The sequence below is a fragment of the Podarcis pityusensis genome, assembly GCF_964106645.2.
Source record: "Podarcis pityusensis genome assembly, chromosome: 4".
NCBI classification, from domain to species: Eukaryota; Metazoa; Chordata; class Lepidosauria; order Squamata; family Lacertidae; genus Podarcis; species Podarcis pityusensis.
In genome coordinates this window covers 45,469,073-45,489,829 of record NC_138027.1, presented here as the reverse complement: position 1 = coordinate 45,489,829, position 20,757 = coordinate 45,469,073, and the positions used below count along the sequence as shown (strand labels likewise).

The 20,757-nt window shown below is 40.6% G+C and overlaps 1 protein-coding gene across 4 annotated transcripts in view; it reads right to left on the bottom strand.

Annotated features, from left to right (window-relative positions):
* The window catches only part of ROBO1 (roundabout guidance receptor 1), a 610,482-nt gene that overhangs the window by 230,416 nt on the left and 359,309 nt on the right, over positions 1–20,757 (bottom strand). For all 4 annotated transcript variants that reach the window (XM_081003959.1, XM_081003960.1, XM_081003961.1 and 1 more), the window contains one exon: positions 3,063–3,389. In XM_081003959.1, the coding sequence (XP_080860085.1) occupies positions 3,063–3,389 (327 nt within the window). The remainder of the gene's footprint in view (positions 1–3,062; positions 3,390–20,757) is intronic.

The following is a 20,757-nucleotide window of genomic DNA, read 5'->3' as shown; positions in this document are numbered from 1 at the left end:
AGTTTTCCAAAACCATATATTACATATAATGTTAGAGGTCACATTTTATTTTCATTACTCTCCTTTAGTATAGTCAATGTTTTTAGCTTATCTCTGGTTAAGCTGCTTTCAGTATCCAAAATTTTCCAACCACTGTATCAGACACCAACAATACTTCTATTTTTCTGCCATTTCAATATTTATTTTTCTATATAGCTTTCCACAATGTGATTTATGATCAGTAAAATACATAAAAAGATGCAACAATAAAATCTCATTTCATTCAACAATTAAAGTAAATTGTATACATATGGCCCAATTCTTCTAACCCAATATATCAAGCATCATATTTCAATCTCCAAAGGCCATTCTACAAAAGGTGTATCTTTAAAGCTAGTTTTAAAAAGGTCAGGATCTCTTTTTAACCAGGATTTTACTGAAACTATTTAGTCAGGTGGAAAATAAGCCTGACAATGTTGTAAACAAACAAACAGCAATATATAACTTCCTAATTAACAGTTCACTCAGTATTCACTCATATAGCTCAGAATATGTAGCTGCAAATAAAAATACTGTCATAGAAATACATACAGTATAGAAAATAATTCCAGGGAAAGGGAATTTGAAAATGACAGAAGCAAAAGGAAAGCAGGCATCACCAACTCTACAGTACTTGCCAATACAACAGGTCTCAGCATGGGTAGAAGTACAGTACTCTTAATAACCTCCAAATAACTCTGTTTACATTGGATATTTAGGAAGACAAACAAGAGCTTTGCTCTCTTCTCCTAACTGCATTATAACAAGAAACTCCTTTCAGCCTTCCGTCCTTGGTTTGGAGAAGATAATAAATTGGGCGGGGGGGGGGGGGCACACAACTTCCTGCATTTCTCACAATTTCCAAATGACTGGTTAAGTTATGAGACAACACAGTCAACCCTGCCCATCACATTTTCTGACAAGCACACGGGACTTTGGGAACGCAGTATTGTGAGCAGGTTTCAATAAGATTAAAAGACAGTGGTTGAGATTTATGATGTTTCATATCTAAATCTCTCTGGGTTGTCTTCCAAGAACTGTCTGCAAGCTGGAACGAAGGCAAACATTTCATTTCACTTATGCAGCAGTTTGAATAAGCTTAGAAACAGAAATTGAGGAAAACCCTTTACAAACTCTGTATTCCTGTAACATAACTAAAGTCCCTCCCTGTCTTCCATCCTTCCTTCTGTGCATGCCAGGAGACTTGGGGTTGTGGGAATAAACAAGGTGACCCATGGCAAGTAAACATCACAGATTTGAGCAGGAGAGCCTAATGGCTGGAAGCAGTTGTATGTAGGTGGGGAGAGAGACGTTGCAAAGGCAAGAAGAGGGAACTCCAATACAACTGTGGGATCAAGGGGATAGTTTGGCAGACCAGAAAACAGGCACTGATACAGAGACTTAAAGACGGGAAAGGGGAGCAAACAGGGGTATAAACAGACAAACAACAAGGAGCCTAAATAACTGCAGCAGAGTGCCTTTCTTTCACCATAACTGGGAAAGTGCAACTTGTTCCTGTCAAAGCTCCTAAAAACTACAGCTTACAAGGCAATTGAATATCTCCTATGTCAATAAACCACAACACTTCTCTCTTGAAAAACTGATTAATGTCCCCCCTCTCTCTCTTGCAGATATCCACTTCTCTTTTATGCTAAGTTCCATTCCTTCTTTTCCCTTTAGTTGGCTTCTCTTTGTCTCTTTGTCTCTCTCTCTCTCTCTCTCTCTCTCTCTCTCTCTGTGTGTGTGTTTGAGTGAGAAGGGGGGGGGGTGCCTCTGACTGCATCATCACTATTCTTCCACTGGAATGACACAGTGCTAATGTTTTTAATAAATATCTAATTCTTACCATTAAGCCTCTTGTTGTATTTCTGATCAAGAGGGCTCATTTTGAGGGTAATAAGTGCACTTAAAAACTGAGAAGTGGAATGGCAGTAATAATACTTTAGCACTGATGTCGTCCTTAATCAAATCTGATGCCATTTAATAGAGAACAAGTATATTCACATATTAGACATTTTAGATCCTGAACTAAACAAACAACAAAACTAAACAAACAACAAAATTCCCAGAGTATAAAGAAACCAACATACAACTACATCTACCATGTACCAAAACTGATAATTTTACAGTATCACCCTAAAATCTACCACAAAACACACAATCAGTACTGCACATGCATTTTAAAAAACTTTGTGTACCAATTCATATAGCTTTGCAGACAAGGGGCCGGGGGGGGGGGAATCAAACATTTTCTCAGGCACTTCCTGTACAAGGTTTGAAGTACATTTAAACAGAATCATTCTAACTAACTGACACTGAAATGCTGGGGACATGCCCAACTTTAGCACTGTTTATCCTGCATGAAGGCAATGGGGAAGTTTTTATTTCTGCTAATGTTTCAGAAATACATTTCTGCTTAATATTCTTTACCAATTGCACAACTCCCAGCATATTTCATGTCTGCTGATCAATAGTGCATACTTGTGTGGAGAACATGCCAGAGTGAATGTAAGTAAACTGTAGGCCTCTAGTACACTTAGCAAGTTCTGTTAAATACTGTAACAGAGTGTCAACGTGAGCGCACTAAAATGAATGACAAGACATGTGGCTGCAACACCCCTCAGTAGATGCAAGAGTGTGCAAGGATAACCTCACAGCATTTTGTAACTAATTGAAACCATTTTTTACTCATTAAAACACTTAAGAAATGTGTCATTACATTTTTTCCTCCCATTTGCTTAGCTCAGAATTGCTCAGTGCCATATGTACTGCTGAATACAATTAGCTTATTGACCATATAGTCAAAACAAAAGCAGATATTCTAATTTACTTAGTCATATTCATAATCTGCTTGTGTGAATATAAACATTATATACAAGTGTTAGTAGAATGCTAATGTTCTGCACTCAAACCTAACTAAATATCTTATTTGTATACATTGAGCTCAGACATGAAAAGCTAATGACCTCTCTGTATTTAAAATTCCACTCAAGCAGCTGCTTCTAAGGTGGCTACCAGTGATGATAAAGAGGAGAAATACTTACTTGCTACTTCCAGCGATGCATTGTGGCTCACAGCTTCACCAAGGTAATTCCTTGCTACACAGACATAGACTCCTTCATCAGGCCTGCTTTTGCGGCCATGAACTATTCGTAAGAAAAATAAAGATCCACTTGGCAGCAACATCCGATGAGAACGAGGATCATCTTTGTCTGTTTCAACCCTTTCGCCTCCTTTATACCATTCAATAGTTGGTGTGGGCCTGCCTTCAGCCTTACAGTTCAAAGTTGCTGGTTCTCCTTTAGAAACGATTAGATCCGAAGGATGTTCAACAATGCGAGGTGGGGAATCCTCTTGGCGAAGACGGGAACCTAAGGAGGGTAAATGTGAATAAAAAATTAAATTTCTACTTCTGGTTAAGATGTAATGGAAATGCTGTGGCTTGGATTTAAAATAGTGCACTTGGAAATCAACAAGTACTTCCTGGTTATTCTTATAGTTAGCTTGATGTCATCTAGTTGGTTAAGATTTTATTATGATAATGGGCGATTATATGTTCTTCCAAGTTAGCATTTACAAGATATTTATTGCTATTTAACATGCTTGCCACTATGACCAGAGTTTTTAAAGCAGTTCACAGTAAACATTTAAAAGCAGTACAATACTTTAAGAATTGATTGCTTGCTTGTAGTATTCCTGTACTGTTAACATAAGATCAATACAATCATGAAATCGATGAAGTCAGTGAACGTGAGGAAGCAATATATAAATACACATCTCCAAAAATTCAGCACATTTTGATCGAAATATCTTTTAAAGAGTACTATCTTCAGCTGCCTCCTAAAGGAAAGGTAAGCATGGATGATTTTTAACTTCCAGAACAAAACTGGGGCATTATCACAAACTGGCTTCTGATTTTGTGACCCCACTGTTCCACAGTCAGGCAGTCGTTTGACACTTTCCAGAAAAATGGATTGCATGAAGAGTCTGCAAATGCTAGGTTCAAATATATAAAATGCAGATTTTCTTCATGCATAAAGTGGGGCGGGGTGAGAGACAAAACACAAGGAACTGCCTGTGAATATATTTCCACCTAAGTGCTGTAATAAAGTCACTCTTATCTGAAACATTCCATAAAATTCCTTAAATTGTAGTGTGCTGTATTTTTCATGAAGAGAAGAGTGGCACATAGAACACATTAACCACAAATTTGATGACAGCCGCCAGAGGGGATGTAACAGCTTTGACATCTGAGTAATCTTTTTCCACAGCTATACTTTTAATTTCTATCCTTATAGTCAAGTTATTTAAGTTCCAATTTGTGTTTTATTTAGTAGAAGCAACTTTATGTATCAACATAAATCTTACAAAGGGCACAAATCCTGTAATTTTCTTGTCAGAAATCTGTCCCAGAAGGGTTAGTTGGTGAACACAGAAACACAATACTTATTAGTTACATACTTTATCTACAAAGAACCCACATTTCTCCTTCTAAAAGCTGATAATCACTGCAATAGAGGAAACTAACAAACTTGCACAACCTGCTTTAGTATAAATTTCACATCTCAGACTGAAAGATATAGCATGCCAAACATTCAGCGCCTTTGGTTAAAAGAGCAATTACTGTGTACATAACACTGATCGACTTCACACAATTCATTTGCAAACTAATACCAAGATTCTGACAAAATTTAATTTCCTCAGTTGGTTTTTAAATACAAAGGGGTTGTACAAAGAGCAGGTGCAACACACTGGTTAGAAGCATGAGATGCGAGCCAGAACATCTTTGGTTCAGGTGAGCCCAGATATGAACAGACCAGATAGTGCACTAGGTGTGAAAATACTGGAGTGCACTAGGAAGTAAGCAAATACTCGGAAGCACATCTTGTTTTTAAAAACTAACACTATCACTTTTTAGATTTGAACAAAGACAAAAGCTGCAATTATATTGTTCATGGCAATTGGTGGTATCAAAATAAATCATACCACAATTTCATAGCTGTCAACTTACAGATTTGAAAATAAGGGACCAGCAGCCTTGAAAATAAGGGACCAGCAGCCAAAATAAGGGACCTGCAGCCTCACCTGTTCCAGGCACTCCAGTCTTCCTGTCCTCCTGCAGTCTGGTCAAACTCATGCTGGTAGCCTCGAGAACACTGTCCAACCAACTTTGTAACCAGAGGTTCAACTGAATAGAATCTGAATCACATGCACCCCAAGGCCTATGCAGCCTCAACTTAAGATGGCTCCCCAGCCTGGCTTTGCACTGCAAAGTTTGCAGCAGCACGTGCAACAAAATGGCGTCCAGCATTCAAAAAACCCCTCAGCTTGCATTAACTAGCCACACACAAGGCATGCAAGCTCCACCCCCCAGTCATTCTTAGACTTCTTATTGGGTGAGCAACACAGCCAAGCAACACAGTTGGAGCCTCCCTTCTCCCTGGCCGGCAGGGAGGGAGGGAGAGGAGCTGCTTCCTTTGAAATTTAAGGGACATTTAAGGGACGTCCATCAATAAGGGACAGCAGTGGGACATGGTGCTGGAATAAGGGACTGTCCCTTCAAATAAGGGATACTTGACAGCTATGCATTTTAAATCAATTGGCTTAATTCCACGTTTCCAAATCATTTCATCTACAAGTGCTTTCTGTACAGTAAAAAACATTCAAATCTTCTTATATGACTAGGAAGCTGCCTAACAGATGTACATAAGTAGAATGGGATGCCCTAAATGTTTTTTTTTAATGCACTTGCAAGTGATAGTTGCAACCAAAGCTCTGCCTCTTTTCAGTGTAACTGGTATACATTATTTCTTGATAAATTATGCAGCTTCTCCTTACGTGCATACAGACATGCATTTGTTTAAGAAATATTTTTTAAATAAATCTGTAATTGGAATCTCATTCTGTTTTCCTGGAAAGGTAAGTGAAATGTCAGAACTGCCTATATGTCCTTAAAGTTATTTATTAACAGGATATGAAACCCAGTTCAGGAAACACCAGGGATACAGAAGGTCAGCTGCTTCCAAGGTTTACACAATGTATAATGCCCAATTGAAAGTCTTGTTAACCACTTATGGCCACATGAATCTACTGTGAATATTTAATATTTTAAGAATTGTTAACATCAGACATTCCTAACACCACCACACAGCCAGCTTTTAACAACAATAAGAATGGGCTGCATAGTGTAAGATGGGCACTTACTAGTTTAACCAGGTTGTTTAATCCAAAACAATTAAGGTCCTCCCCAAAAACAAATTAGAATAAGCAATTAATATACATTATATTAAATGGAAGAATAATGGGTAGTATGGTGGTGTGAATCTTTCCTGTCCATCTTAAAGTTAAAATTCAGATCTTGAACTTCTAAAACAAACTGTTCATAATTCTGTCTATATATCGAAGAATAAATTCCCCAAACTAGTATTTGGAAGAGGGGAAAGGGGAAAGTTAGCTTTATGATCTGTCAAGTCTAAAAATGAAATGTCTGTTGAAAGTGTAGAAAACTCTGGGTAAATTACGCAAGAAGTAATTGTGCTATGGAATTGTGCTTGCACAAACAAGATTTGTTTAGGGATGTATAATAAAGTTAAAGTATTGCACCAAAAAGAAAACAACAACCTGTTTTTATACCTATAAGGTAAAGGTAAAGGGACCCCTGACCATTAGGTCCAGTCGTGACTGACTCTGGGGTTGCACGCTCATCTCGCTCTATAGGCCGAGGGAGCCGGCGTTTGTCCGCAGACAGCTTCCGGGTCATCTGGCCAGCATGACTAAGCCACTTCTGGTGAACCAGAGCAGCACACGGAAACGCCGTTTACCTTCCCGCCGGAGCGGTTCCTATTTATCTACTTGCACTTTGACGTGCTTTCGAACTGATAGGTTGGCAGCAGCAACAATCTCCTCACTACCCCCCTCCTTGGGGCTTCTGCAGATGTCCTTTCTGGTTGTCATGGCAACAGACTCCCCCCAGCAGGAAGACTTGCCCACGACCTTCACAGCTTCCGTAGATGCAACTCTCTCAGTTGCCATGGAGACTGGACTTGTCTCAGCGTTCCCACACAACTCTGAAGCTCTTATCTCTACTTGCTGCAGGTGGCTGACCTTGAAGCCTCTAGCACTTTTCAGCTTCCCAGGCTCCGACTCACGATGTAAACAACTCTTGGCAGCTTTTGGAGAAAGAGGCGTCTCTGAGCTTTCACTGCTCACTGCCCCCCCCCCCACTGCTCAAGGGACGTTTTTCTGCACCCCCTCTGATGGGTAAAGGGCTCCCAAAACTTGGCCTCACTCCAGGTTTCTCACACAGACACGTTGCAGCATCCACACAGCAGGGACCGAACAACTGGAGCTCACCCCATCGCGGGGATTCGAACCGCCAACCTTCTGACTGGCAAGTCCTAGGCTCTGTGGTTTAACCCACAGCACCACCCGTGTCCCTTATTTTTTACCTATATTATTTTATACCTATAATCACCTGCTAAAACCAATAAATTAAACAGTAAGGATTAGTCCAATCTGAAAGGTCCATTATCTGTTTAGAAATCTGACTATTAGATGTTGCTACGCATTATAGTAGTTAGCAACCATATATAATCGTAGGCAAAAATTAAGGTAGCATCTAGAACACATCTAGAACTTTCTTGGGCTCCATGATCACTGCAGATGGTGACAGCAGCCACGAAATTAAAAGACATCTGCTTCTTGGGAGAAAAGCAATGACAAACCTAGACAGCATCTTAAAAAGTAGAGACATCACCTTGCCAACAAAGGTCCGTATAGTAAAAGCTATGGTTTTCCCAGTAGTGATGTATGGAAGTGAGAGCTGGACCATTAAGAAGGCTGACTGCCGAAGAATTGATGCTTTTGAATTATGGTGCTGGAGGAGACTCTTGAGAGTCCCATGGACTGCAAGAAGATCAAACCTATCCATTCTTAAGGAAATCAGCCCTGAGTGTTCACTGGAAAGACAGATCGTGAAGCTGAGGCTCCAATACTTTGGCCACCTCATGAGAAGAGAAGACTCCCTGGAAAAGACCCTGATGTTGGGAAAGATGGAGGGCACAAGGAGAAGGGGACGACAGAGGACAAGATGGTTGGACAGTGTTCTTGAAGCTACAAACATGAGTCTGTCCAAACTGCGGGAGGCAGTGGAAGACAAGAGTGCCTGGCGTGCTCTGGTCCATGGAGTCACGAAGAGTCGGACACGACTAAACGACTAAACAACAACAAAAGAACACATACAGCATGCAATTTTTTTTTCAGGGAGTGATTGTATCGTTTTAGTGTTGTTGAGAACTGTAGGGAATGTGTTTTTTTTTAAGTATGCACATTTATTTCCTACATTTATATCTTCAAGGTAGTATAAGGGAGGATTACCCACATTTTATCTACACAACAATCCTGTGAGGTAGGTTAGCCTGTCAGCATATGGAGAAATCTGAGGTTAGTTCAGGCACAGGGATCTGTCCTACATGAAGTCAGATGCAAAACAATTCAGTCAGCCTTTCCATAATTTCATTTGTTCTCCTTCAGCACACCTTTGACTCCCTAGTTTTCTAGAAGTTCAACCGCCTTCCGGATCAGTTTTCGCCTAGTTTAAACATTTTTTTTGTTGATGAGCCTTGTTTTTCCAATGTGCTCCTTGAATTATTTTTACTTATTGTCTCCTTATATCTTTTTTTTTTTTTTGCCAAAGTTTGTTTTCTCCTCATTTGGACAAGTGTTCAATTTTTTGAAGACAGCCTTCTTACTCCTTTTAAGCTTCCTTGACTCTGTTTATAAATCACACTGGTATTCTCTGCGTCCTACTTTTAAAACTTCTCCCGTGTCAGGACTGTTGTCTCCATATGCGCCAACTTACCAAGCAGATTGGGGGCACTGGTGTCGCGTCTGTGTTTGGTCTCACACCCATGTGTGAGCATCCCAAGCTCTGGCTTCTTCTTCTCCTGCAGCTGCTGGGGGGAAAGGTCCTGGCTCCTACTGACGTTGCACTAACCACACTGCGTTCCGAGTGTCACACGCCCAGACTGACTGGGCTCCCTGAGTACCATGCACGCTGAGCATAGTGTGCCTTGAGTGCCACACATGTCAAGCACCCTAAGCGCCATGCACTGCACACACAACGTTGGGAAGAGCCAGGACATCTTTCCCCAGCAGTTGCAGGAGGAGGAGAAGTCTGCCATGGAAGCCACAATTCCGGGCTCTGCCACCTCTGCCAAATAATTATTCAGCGCCACTTGTTGTTTCTAAATAATCAGCACAACAAAATCTTGTTATGTGTGCAAAAATAGCCACATTTTTAAAAATATAACAGTCTATATAATTGATTAAGTTTTGCTTTTTACATGTTAATATCTGGACAAAGGCACTGGCTCTTATACTGCAATCCTCCTGGAACATGAAGCAGTGCACCTAGATATCTTATGCTACTCAGCTTCAAAAGTGTCATAGACACTTTGGGGAGAAAGGACTTTCAAATCTACATAAATTGCTTAATTTCAGAGAGCCAGCATGATGTAGGAACCACTAGGTCTATCAAGCTCAGTACAGTGGTACCTCAGGTTAAGTACTTAATTCGTTCCGGAGGTCTGTTCTTAACCTGAAACTGTTCTTAACCTGAAGCACCACTTTAGCTAATGGGGCCTCCTGCTGCTGCGCCGCCGGAGCACGATTTCGGTTGTCATCCTGAAGCAAAGTTCTTAACCTGAAGCACTATTTCTGGGTTAGCGGAGCCTGTAACCTGAAGCATATGTAACCTGAAGCGTATGTAACCTGAGGTACCACTGGACTGTCAACACTAACCAGCAATAGATCCCTCAGGGTCTAGGATGGGAGTGTTTACCAAACATAGGTACCTGAAGACATCAGGGATTGAATCTGGAACTTTTTCTATGCAAAGCATGTTGGATTTAGTATAGAGAGATATTGGTGCAATGCCTGGCATAGTCTCAGAGTTCACCATCACTCCCATTCAACCTGCCTCTCACTTTAGGACTTTTGTTGTAAAATGATTACAACAGTGTAAAAACTTAAATTAGCTTTCAGTTAAGTTTACAAACTTACCTGGACATACTTCTGAACAGATATGAATAGGTTTCACAGTTAGAGAAATAGATTACTAGTAAAATGCATACCTAATGTGCTATGGTAAAATATAAAATAAAAGCAGTAAAATATAGTATGAAGCACAACTTATGAATTCCTTTTCAGAAGGTTCCTCAAGAACCTGTCATTCATCTTTGGGCAGTGCTTGTGTTTTCTTGTTTGACATACTCAAACATCCACTGAAGCTTTTAAAAACTAATGCATAATAGTCAGAGTCAAAGATGATAGTTGAAGAGCTTTGGTTTGTGTGAGTTATTAGCTTCTATGACAAAAAGTACCAAGGCAAAATTTTAGGGGCAATTTTGTAAAGACATTTATACTTTCAGAAAACAAAATATTTCAAACAGCCTTTTAAAGGATTAGTAACAAATCCCTGAAGGAATGCAGTCAACCTCAGTCATATTGAAACCTTAAAGTCAACTTTCCCAACATTCATGAAGCATTAGTGAGCACCAGGTTAATGAGGCACAAAAAGAATAAAAGGTGTGATGCTTTCACAGGTAAATCAACATAACCACACCCAAAGAGAGTCTGTAATCTAAATGAATAGTATAACAATCAAAATTTAGTTGCTGCTGGGGATCACTTGGAATGGGAACTGCAGAAATGAAAATTTTCTTTCAGTCGTTCGCTCCTCTAGCACTTTGGCTTAGTGCATTATTTCATTAATTTAAACAAAATTTCTGTTTAATTTTTAGTTATTAATTTCTCTAAGGAGAAGTATATTTTCGATCAAAGAGGAAGGCATGAAATAAAGATTTGGATCTCAGCAGTAACACTAGGACTTATATTAGACAGACTTGAAAGAAGAAAGCACATTAAATGCTATATTTAGAATTTGATTTGGGGAAAGGGAATGCCTTTCAGTGTACTGGAAGGCTGCAGAACAGGGTAATGCTGACAGATTGTTTTGCACATTAGTTTAGAGATAAATTTCAAACATTGAGTATTCTGAAATTTGAGAAGGCCCAGAGTCAAAAACACTAAAGAGAATTGGAGGACATGTGCATTTTAAAATAATTAAATCTTTATCCTAAGCTGCTGCCATATTAAAGTGGAAACGATAAGCTTAACTGAGACAAATTTTAGTTGCATATAATCATTATGTTTCCTTAAACATCTAAAGCACAAGTATATCACTTCTTTTTTTAATTTAAAAGAAGTCATTTTGTTTTAATATGTCGGTAGGAACTGGTAGCAAAACTAAAATGTTGTTGTTAATTCTAATTTCCTGATCAACATTTTTAAAAAAATGTAATAGTAGTGTAGGGCACAAGGAGAAGGGGACGACAGAGGACGAGATGGTTGGACAGTGTTCTCAAAGCTACATGAGTTTGACCAAACTGTGGGAGGCAGTGGAAGACAGGAGTGCCTGGCGTGCTCTGGACCATGGGGTCAGAAGAGTCGGACACAACTAAACGACTAAACAACAACAAACAGTTGTTAGAATGCCAGAATAAGGGCAGGTTGTGTTAAGTCGTGGGTGCACATATCAGACGACACAGTGATTCTTCAAACAGCTCTTGTTTATTCACAGGCCAGAACAGAACTGAACTGAAGGGTTCAGCCAGCCTTCTTATATAGAGCTCCACTAGAACGCAACAGTAACCATTTTCTGTAACTATCCAATCACTGAATGTCACTTTCGATCCCTTATTTGCATATGTGGACCTGAACTATCTACAGTATCCCCCTGCTGGCCCAAGGTGAGAACTTCAGTACATAACAGGTTGAAAAAGTTAACTGGGTATTGTCAGCTTCATGAAACCAACATCATTTATTTATTGATAAGATGATGAAATAATTTGATTCCTTCCTCTGGGAAGCTTAGACTAACATGTGACTCCCCATTTGTATCTTCATAAACTGAAAAGCACCAGCTAATACGGTATATTGTTCTGAACTATCAGAGGTCCAGCAAAAATTATGGAGTTTTAATACTGCTGAAGAAGTCACACAGCAGATGGTGCATCCCAAATTCTCTTTTGATCACAGCAACTATTCTTAGCAATACAGTCAAACCTTGGTTCCTGAACAGCTCCGTTTTGGAACATTCCGGCTCCCGAACACCAAAAACCCAGAAGTAAATGCTCCTGTTTTCTAATGTTTTTTGGAAGCCGAAGGTCCGACACAGCTTCCGCGTGAGTGCAGGAAGCTCTTGCAACCAATCGGAAGCCACGCCTCGGTTGTTGAACGTTTTGGAAGCCGAACGGGCTTCCGGAACGGATTACGTTCAACACCGAGGTTTGGCTGTATTCTAATCTAAGCAATGTGTCACTTGCATTAAAAGATACCTATCAGCGCATGTGAATCCCATGACATATATTGAGTGCCTTGTACATACTCAAATCTTATTTTCTTAACAATAAAGTCAGTGACCAAGTGATAACAACTTCATTGTACAGTCATACCTCATGTTGCGTCTGCTTCAGGTTAGGTGTTTTCGTGTTGCGTCCCGTGGCAACCCGGAAGTACCGGAATGGGTTACTTCCGGTTTTCGCTGCTCGCGCATGTACAGAAGTGCTAAATCGCGCCACACGTGTGCACAGATGCGACGCTTCGGCTTGCGTCAATTCCGTGTTATGGACGGGCCTCCGGAACGGATCCTGTCCATAACACGAGGTTCCACTGTACTGTATAGCAACTACTAACATTCTGTTATGACAAAGTGGAACAAACAGTTCAATCCTGGGTGGAATTTTATCACATCTGAAAGTACACTAAATGCTGCAATACTGTACACACTTGCCCCTGCAGAGGTTCCATTGAAGTCAATGGGTCTGACTGCTGAGTGAAAATATAAAGCCTCACCCTGAAATTCTGCTTTTGTCCTAAACTAGTTAGTCTACTGGTCACTATTATGTCAATTCTACTAGAAAAAGTCAAGTGATACTCCTAGAAAATAAGTCAAATCAATTAAATGTAGTCTAGAGACATTCTTAAGTTTATTAACATTGATAAACTGAGCATGTGCACTGGAACTGCTTGCTTTGCCTATCCATCAAACCAGCTCTTTTATTGGTTAAGAACTTTATAATGATTTTTACCTAGCAAAACTGGATAAATCCAATATCTAGTTTAACACCACTATTTATATGTAGGTATATTTAAAATTAATTAGAACAGTGTGTAACATAATAGCACAAAACAGCAAAATCCTAGACACTGAAAGCATTGTCAATGAGTAACCACGGCAGTTTGTATTAGCTCATTGCTGGCCTCAATACAACCCACAATGACAGTGGATCTTCTACACTTGCTGACACAACATCCCATATTCCTATGAGCAATACCAGCAGTTTCCAAATTGCTCAGTAGTCTACCATAATCATTAGTAGCCAAGAAAGACCATCACAAGCCTTCAGCATACTTTAGTGAATCAACCCCTGTACAAATCCAGCTGGTATTTGCAAAACCTACATTAGACCAGCAGCAATAACAGGCTTTGATTTCTGCACTAAGCAATGACAGTAAACGTCAGAGCAACATAGGAATCTGTCTTATACAGAGTCAGACCACTGGTCTATCTGGCTCAGTACTGGCTACACTGACTGGCAGAGATCTCCAAGATTTCAGGCAGGGTTTTTCCCCCCATTGAACCTGGAACTGACTGTATGAAAAGCAGATGCTCTACCGCTAGATCAAACAAAAGGCTGATTTGGTTTATTCCCCCCCCCCCCCCAAGGATACCTTTCTTTGAAAAGACGTGTTTCCCACTCAGCTCTCTTCTTTTTCTTAACTTTGCGGCAATTTAATCTGACCCTGAACATATAGGGCTGTATTAATATATGCCAATTAAGTTCTTGATAGACCATTTTCATTACTTGTTTCATTCTTTTTAAATGCCATCTAACCTACAGGCAATCACCAAATGTAGGGTTATTTAAGTTGCATATGGAGCACTTCCTTTGGTCAGTCCTACTACCAATCAACTTCAATGGATGTCCAAAATTCTAAAACAAGAAGTATGATAGAAATGTTTCTGTTGTGCCATTCTGGAAGAAGAGGCATTAGAGTTTTCAAACTGCATGTTGAAAATTATTTCTGGAGGGATAGTAAAAAAAAGAAAGCATATTTTGTTAAATTGCTTCAGAATGTTTCACGTTTTATGTTGAACTGGCATCTAATAACGAAGTACATGTAGTGATCACCCATAAAGTCACTGCTCAGAAATTAGATTCATTCTATCCATATAGGATTTCTTCACTGTCTTTTAGCAATAACTGCTGTAAATAAAGATTAAACAATTCTAACATACTGCTTCAGTTAAACTGGTTGTTAGTAAACCAGGCAAAGGTCTTTAAGACACCCTAGCATATCTGGACTAAATGCGCAACCCACTGAAAGAATTTACACCCCCACATCATGGTTTTCCAAAAGAACAGAATAGTTAAAGGGAATTATCTGTAAAATGAGCTACCACCATTTTATTTATGTCCAGATTGCCCCAGGGTTTTCTTACTGCCTATGTAACATGTGCCAACATATCAGATTATATAGAGAATCTGCACAACACATTTAATTATCTCAACTCCCCCCCCCCTCGTTTTGCACGTCCGGTTGCCATCTGTATAAAATAATGTGAAATACAAACAAGAATCTCCACTTTAAACCTTGGAGGGATGGCAGGGGTTGGGGGATGAGATGGGGAGATTAAGCATAAAGAATGCATTTCTACTGAAAAATGAACCAGAGGTTTTGAGAGCGGCTGTGGATTCCATAGACAGATGGTGTCAATAGACCTCTCTATTAGTCAAGTTTGCACAGAATGTATAATGACCGGTTTATAAGATACCACCAGAACTCAATATAGCATAAGGAGAAGACATTAAAAATATAGTTTTGCCATCCAAAATGAGGCATCCCTTACCACATATATTGTAAACCCAGCTATTGTTCACATCAGCTAGTTTATAGTTTCCTCTATAGACTGTAGTGAAAACTGATCTCTTAAAACATAAAGGGGAAAAACAGTCCCACAATGAACAGCTGGGCTTAACAGGTGAAAATATGGGCTCTAATGGTTTTTCCATCAAAGCCTAGCTGCCTATTTGTTTTTCTTCTAGGAACTAATACTATTTAGACCTGATTTTTAATTAAGATGCCATAACAAAGTCTGGAATCCCAAACAATAATCCCTGAGTGTTCTTCTTGGTGAATGTATGTCCACAATCAGAGGAATCAAATATGCACTAAGCCACAAAGATGAACCCAATTTTTGACATTTTATACCTTTAGCAATAATAGCAGGGTGAGGCCTACCATGAGCTAGATTGAGGCAGCTGCCGTAGGTGGCAAATGCTAAGAGGCAAAGTGTGCACACACCCTCACATATTTTCCTTTGCCCCCTAAGTTCAGTGCCATCAGCTGTGGTGGATGGCTCTGCTCCATTACCAATGTTGCAACAAGAGTAAACTGCCGGTGTGGTTGTTTTTTGAACAACCTGACTGTGTTAGGCAGTAAAATGTCTTGACTCAACCCTGGGCAGTAACTGTACTAGACAGGGCAATCCTGTGCTGCGCTTTATGATGAAAAGTCACCAAGAGATGGTTGAAAGCCCAAAGTTAGGATGATTTTGTGTGATATGCAAATGCATCCCACATATAAAGAAAGACAAAGCATACAAATGTACCAAAATCTGAAAACTTGCATGTTGGAAATGTAAAAACGGGGGGGGGGGGGGGAGAGAGAGAATAGTCAATTCTGATCAAAGTAATTATTTTGACACTCTCATTGGTTCATTCTGGCTCAGGGTGGAATATAAATTTGAATCAATAAATAAACCAGAGTGTGTGGTTTTTTAAAAAAAACAACACCTACCTTTTTCCTTAGTGGTAAACAAATTATTAAATATATTATTATTTGCCCTTCTATATCCTATTGTATTTGTTCATCTATATACATCAATAACGATAAACTGCTGCTGTTCTTCGTTATTCTACAAATAAAATTAATTCAACAACTCATGCATTACTACTAATTAAAACCAGAACTCTTGTCTTTGGAACAACATTGTGTACCTTACTTAAAGAACATTTTTTCCACTGGCATGCCACAGCCCACAAGAGTCCAAGGGAAGCCACTACAAGCATTCAGGAAAGGGTGAAGCACTATTACTACGTAACTAGTACATTATGTGTTCAAATAAATCCAGATGTTTATTCCAATGCTTTATTTTTGCTATGCGGTCTTGCCTTCAGTGTGGGAAGCAAAGACACATTGAGAACGATCCTTTGTTAATACGAGCCATGCCAAACAAAGAAGCATTGACAGAAATCAGCACCATTTCTTGTCACTGACTAAAGAGGTGAAATAGAACCTGCTTTTTTCCATTTAAGACCACTATCTATCAAAATACGGACTAAGTTTATAAAAAGATAAACCAAATAATACAGTCACCAGCTCTACTGACTCTCTTGAAAATCCATGTACACATCTTCATGGACATTTCTTACCCTGGAATAAATAAACAGAGTAATGTCCCCATTGCATTTGCTATGAAACTGGAATGCCCTGGAAGATCTGCTCAGCAAGTTTGCTACACATTTATTTCTAACATTACTGGGGTTTTGTTTTTGTTGTTTTAAAGGAAAGATTAGTTTGTAATATATGGAAATGTGAACACGAATTTTAAAAATAATGTGAACATTAAAATACAATAGAATACTAACCATAGGGCTTGACACTTTATAGCCCTTCTTGCTGTGGGTTAAACCACAGAGCCTAGGACTTGCCAATGAGAAGGTCAGTTGTTTGAATCCCCGTGACGGGTGAGCTCCCATTGCTCGGTCCCTGCTCCTGCCAACCTAGCAGTTCGAAAGCACTTCAAAGTGCAAGTAGATAAATAGGTACCACTCCGGCGGGAAGGTAAACGGCGTTTCCATGTGCTGCTCTGGTTCGCCAAAAGCGGCTTAGTCATGCTGGCCACATGACCCGGAAGCTGTACGCCAGCTCCCTTGGCCAATAAAGCAAGATGAGTGCCGCAATCCCAGAGTCGGTCACGACTGGATCTAATGGTTAGGGGTCCCTTTACCTTTACTAAGTTAGTGTTTTAATTCAGACTTCTGATTCTATATGAGATGCACTATAAATGCAACTGGAAGAGAAGAAAACTCAACAAATATCTAGGTAGTTTTTTCCATGATGCGCTTTCTTCAAGGAACCACTGAACTCAGGAGTGGCGAGCATGGTAGGGAGTCCCACTAAGCTGCACTCCTTATTGCCACTGGCGGAGAAAGAGGAATGAGGGGGGGAGCACACTGTCCCTGGCAGCGCAATCCCGGTGGGGTGCCATCACGGCTACCGTCCCGCCTGCACTGGGTGCCACACCCCTGCGGGCAGAACGCCACACCCCCAGGAGTATGCCAGCCCCACCCCCGCCTGCTCTCCGCCCCCCGGTGCCAGAGCATGAAGCTCCGCCACTGCTTATTTCCACTTACCTAGATGGAGCAGGGTAGCAGTGAGGTCAGGGCTGTAAAGTGGTCCTCGCAGAGTGAAGTTAGTGTTCCTGCTGGTGTGTACCTGTTCAGTCTCAACTTTGATGCTGCCCTGCCTCCGCAGCCTCCAGGAAAGCAGTAGCAATGCCACTGTCCAGAGGGCAACACTACTCCTGACTGAACTAGGGATTCTTTTTTAAGGTCAGGTAAAATAGTTTCTATAACAAAGGAAAAGCATACCTGAAAGCAGTGGCGGAGCTTCATGCTCCAGCACAGGGGGGCGGAGAGCAGGCGTGGCTGGCGCACGTGCTGGGGGTGTGGTGCCCAGTGCGGGCGGGGAGCAGTTGTGATAGCACCCCACCAGGATCGCACTGCCAGGGGCGGTGTGCTCCCCCCGCCCCCCTCTTCCTCCGCTAGTGCCTGAAAGGTGCACTGAACAACATCAATTCTTTTATGATCTAACCTTCTCCAGCTTACATGCATACTGGATGCATACATTTATGTAGGAGTACAATAAGGTAACTATCTGACCAGCCAAGATTACCTGAAAAGATATTCAGCCCCCACCCCCACCCCACCCTTGATGGGAGGGTCGGCACAAATTGGACCTACATGCATAAAGGAAATGCCTGTTCTCACAACATAGAATTGTTATTGTGAGCCAGGCCTTTGCTCCCCCTCCCCCAATTATTTCCCCTCCATTTCCCTACATATTACTACTCCTTGTTTTTCAAACTTGAGCTAGGAAAGTGAGACAGCCACATTTTCTGTTCTATGAAAGCTACATGGTACAGCAGGTGTAGTTAATGTGGCTGCCACCTACCATCATCCCTGACCACTGGCCATGCTGATTGGGGATGTTGTGAGCTGTAGCCAACAACGTCTGGAGGGAACAGCATTGACTGCCTTTGGTAAAGGGAATGGCATTTAATAGACTCTACTGTCCTTCCTGTGCAAGCAAAGCTATTCCTAGCTTTGTATCATCTGTGTAATACGTTTGAAGCAATTTCCTCTCAGTAATACTTAAAACACATTTCATTAACATACTGTTAGTTACACTTGTGCATTTGCATTTTAGGGTCACACGTTATGGTAACTCTCATGTTAAGACACAGTTAATTATTAGAAGAGACCAAAAGGCCATGGTGAGTTTGGTACTTAATAATTTGCTTTATTGTTCAATGAGTTACAGCATCAAGATCTGCAATTCTTAAGTATTCAAAGTTTTGATTCAGCAACTTTTCACTGAAGCTCAGCTACATGCCTCTTGCATTTAGAGTCAATTGGTTAAAATTAAGCAAAGCATGTTGTTGTTGTTGTTGTTGTTTTTGTTACCCTACTTCACTAGCATGTCCCGAAGCGGGTTACAACAATTTAAAATTCAGTAACCAAAACGGTTAAAACAAATCACAGTCACAGGGATAGGGATAGGTATAGTGTGGGTCCTAAAATACACATCTCAAGGCCCAGAATGAAGAGATGCATTTTCAACATTTGCAGAATAACTATATAATGAATGTGCTGGAGACACCTTTGTGGGGAATGAATTCCAGAATTTAGGGACTGCCATAAAGAATGCACTCTCTCAGGTAACACTACCTGAAATTCTGAGGGTGATAGAACTACTTACAGGGGCTTATATTTGTGGCCCAAGTCATTTAGGGGCTTAAACACTAGCGTGAACACCTTAATTTGAACCAGGAAATGAACTGGAAGTCAATGTAGCTATGACCAGCAGTCATACAAGTTCAAAATGCAACCCCAGCCAGTAATCAGAGCACTGCATTTTGAACCAGTTGACATTTTCAAGCTATCTTCATGGGCAGCCCCATAGACAGCACATTGCAATGATCCAATCAGGATAGAGTACCAGCATAGAGTACCATGGTTAGGTTATAGCTGTCAAAAAGGAGCCATAGCTGGTGAACCAGCCAGAGTTGAAAATACGCACTCCTGGCCACCTGGGCCTCAAATGACAATGTTGAGCCCAGCAGTATCCCCACGCTATGAACCTGCTCCTTCCAGAGGAGTGCAACCCATCTTCCCACCTCCTGGACTTGAGAACTTGGAATGTTTAAGATCTCTGTCTTTTCAGAATTCAATTTGTTGGCCCACATCTAGCCCATCACTGCCTCTAAAACCTGTCTAACACCTCAGCCACTTCTCCTTATTCAGATGGAACACAGAGATAAAGCTAGATGTCATCCACAAATTGACTACACTTTACTTCAAAACTCCTGATAACAGGTCCCTGCAGTTTCATATAGATGCTAAACAACGGGGGGGGGGGGGAGGAGATAAAATGGAACCCTGTGGAACACCACTGGAAAGCTGCCAGACTGTTGAGATAGGAGGAGAACCAAGCCATCAAGAGGTAAAGAGGAAGAGGAACAAACAGGGTCTCTCTCACACACAGTCAACATATGTCATAATCTAGGGCATCCAATGCAGTCTCAGTGCCATGACTGGGCCTGAAGCCAAATAGACATGCATCCTGGTGTTCAAGCACCTTTCCCCAAAAAGGGTTATTTGCCACTGTGAGATAGTTGTCAAAACCTTCCAGGGATAAAAGATTGCTTAATTTTGTTCCTAATAAAGTCTTACGTTTCACATTATACTGATTAAGGATAGCTATTTCCATATAGTTGCATTGAGCCCATTCAAGAAATATTCATTGACAAGTGGATCAACACTAAACTGCTGTTTGTAAACCTATGTATGTTTCTTGCCATCCCAAATAATTTTGCAATCCTGAAATCTCATGTGGAGGTGTGGGAAAACCCAAGTCCACTTTCTTTGCCATATAGTACTCCACTTCTCCAGTTATATCTAATGTTATTTTCACCATTCCTAATTCCATGCTGGAAGCTATGCACAAAACTCAAAATGCTACAACAGAGATCTACTACCAGAAATCACATCTTCCCTTTTAAGGTAGATAGACAGATAGATAGATAGATAGAGCCACTGGGAATGTATATACAGTATCATTCTTTCCTGCAAGCCTCATCCTTGCTAGATTGTCTCTGGAACACTGCCAAAGATAGCACCCAACAGTCCATAGGTCCCAGAAAAATAATGTTTAGAAACACCTTTCCTTCTGTCATCAGTAAGAAGTTTCAACATCATTTTTCAGATTTGATTTCCTTGAAGTAGACAGCACTGGAGTTTTTGTAATATTTTATCTACAAATATAAAA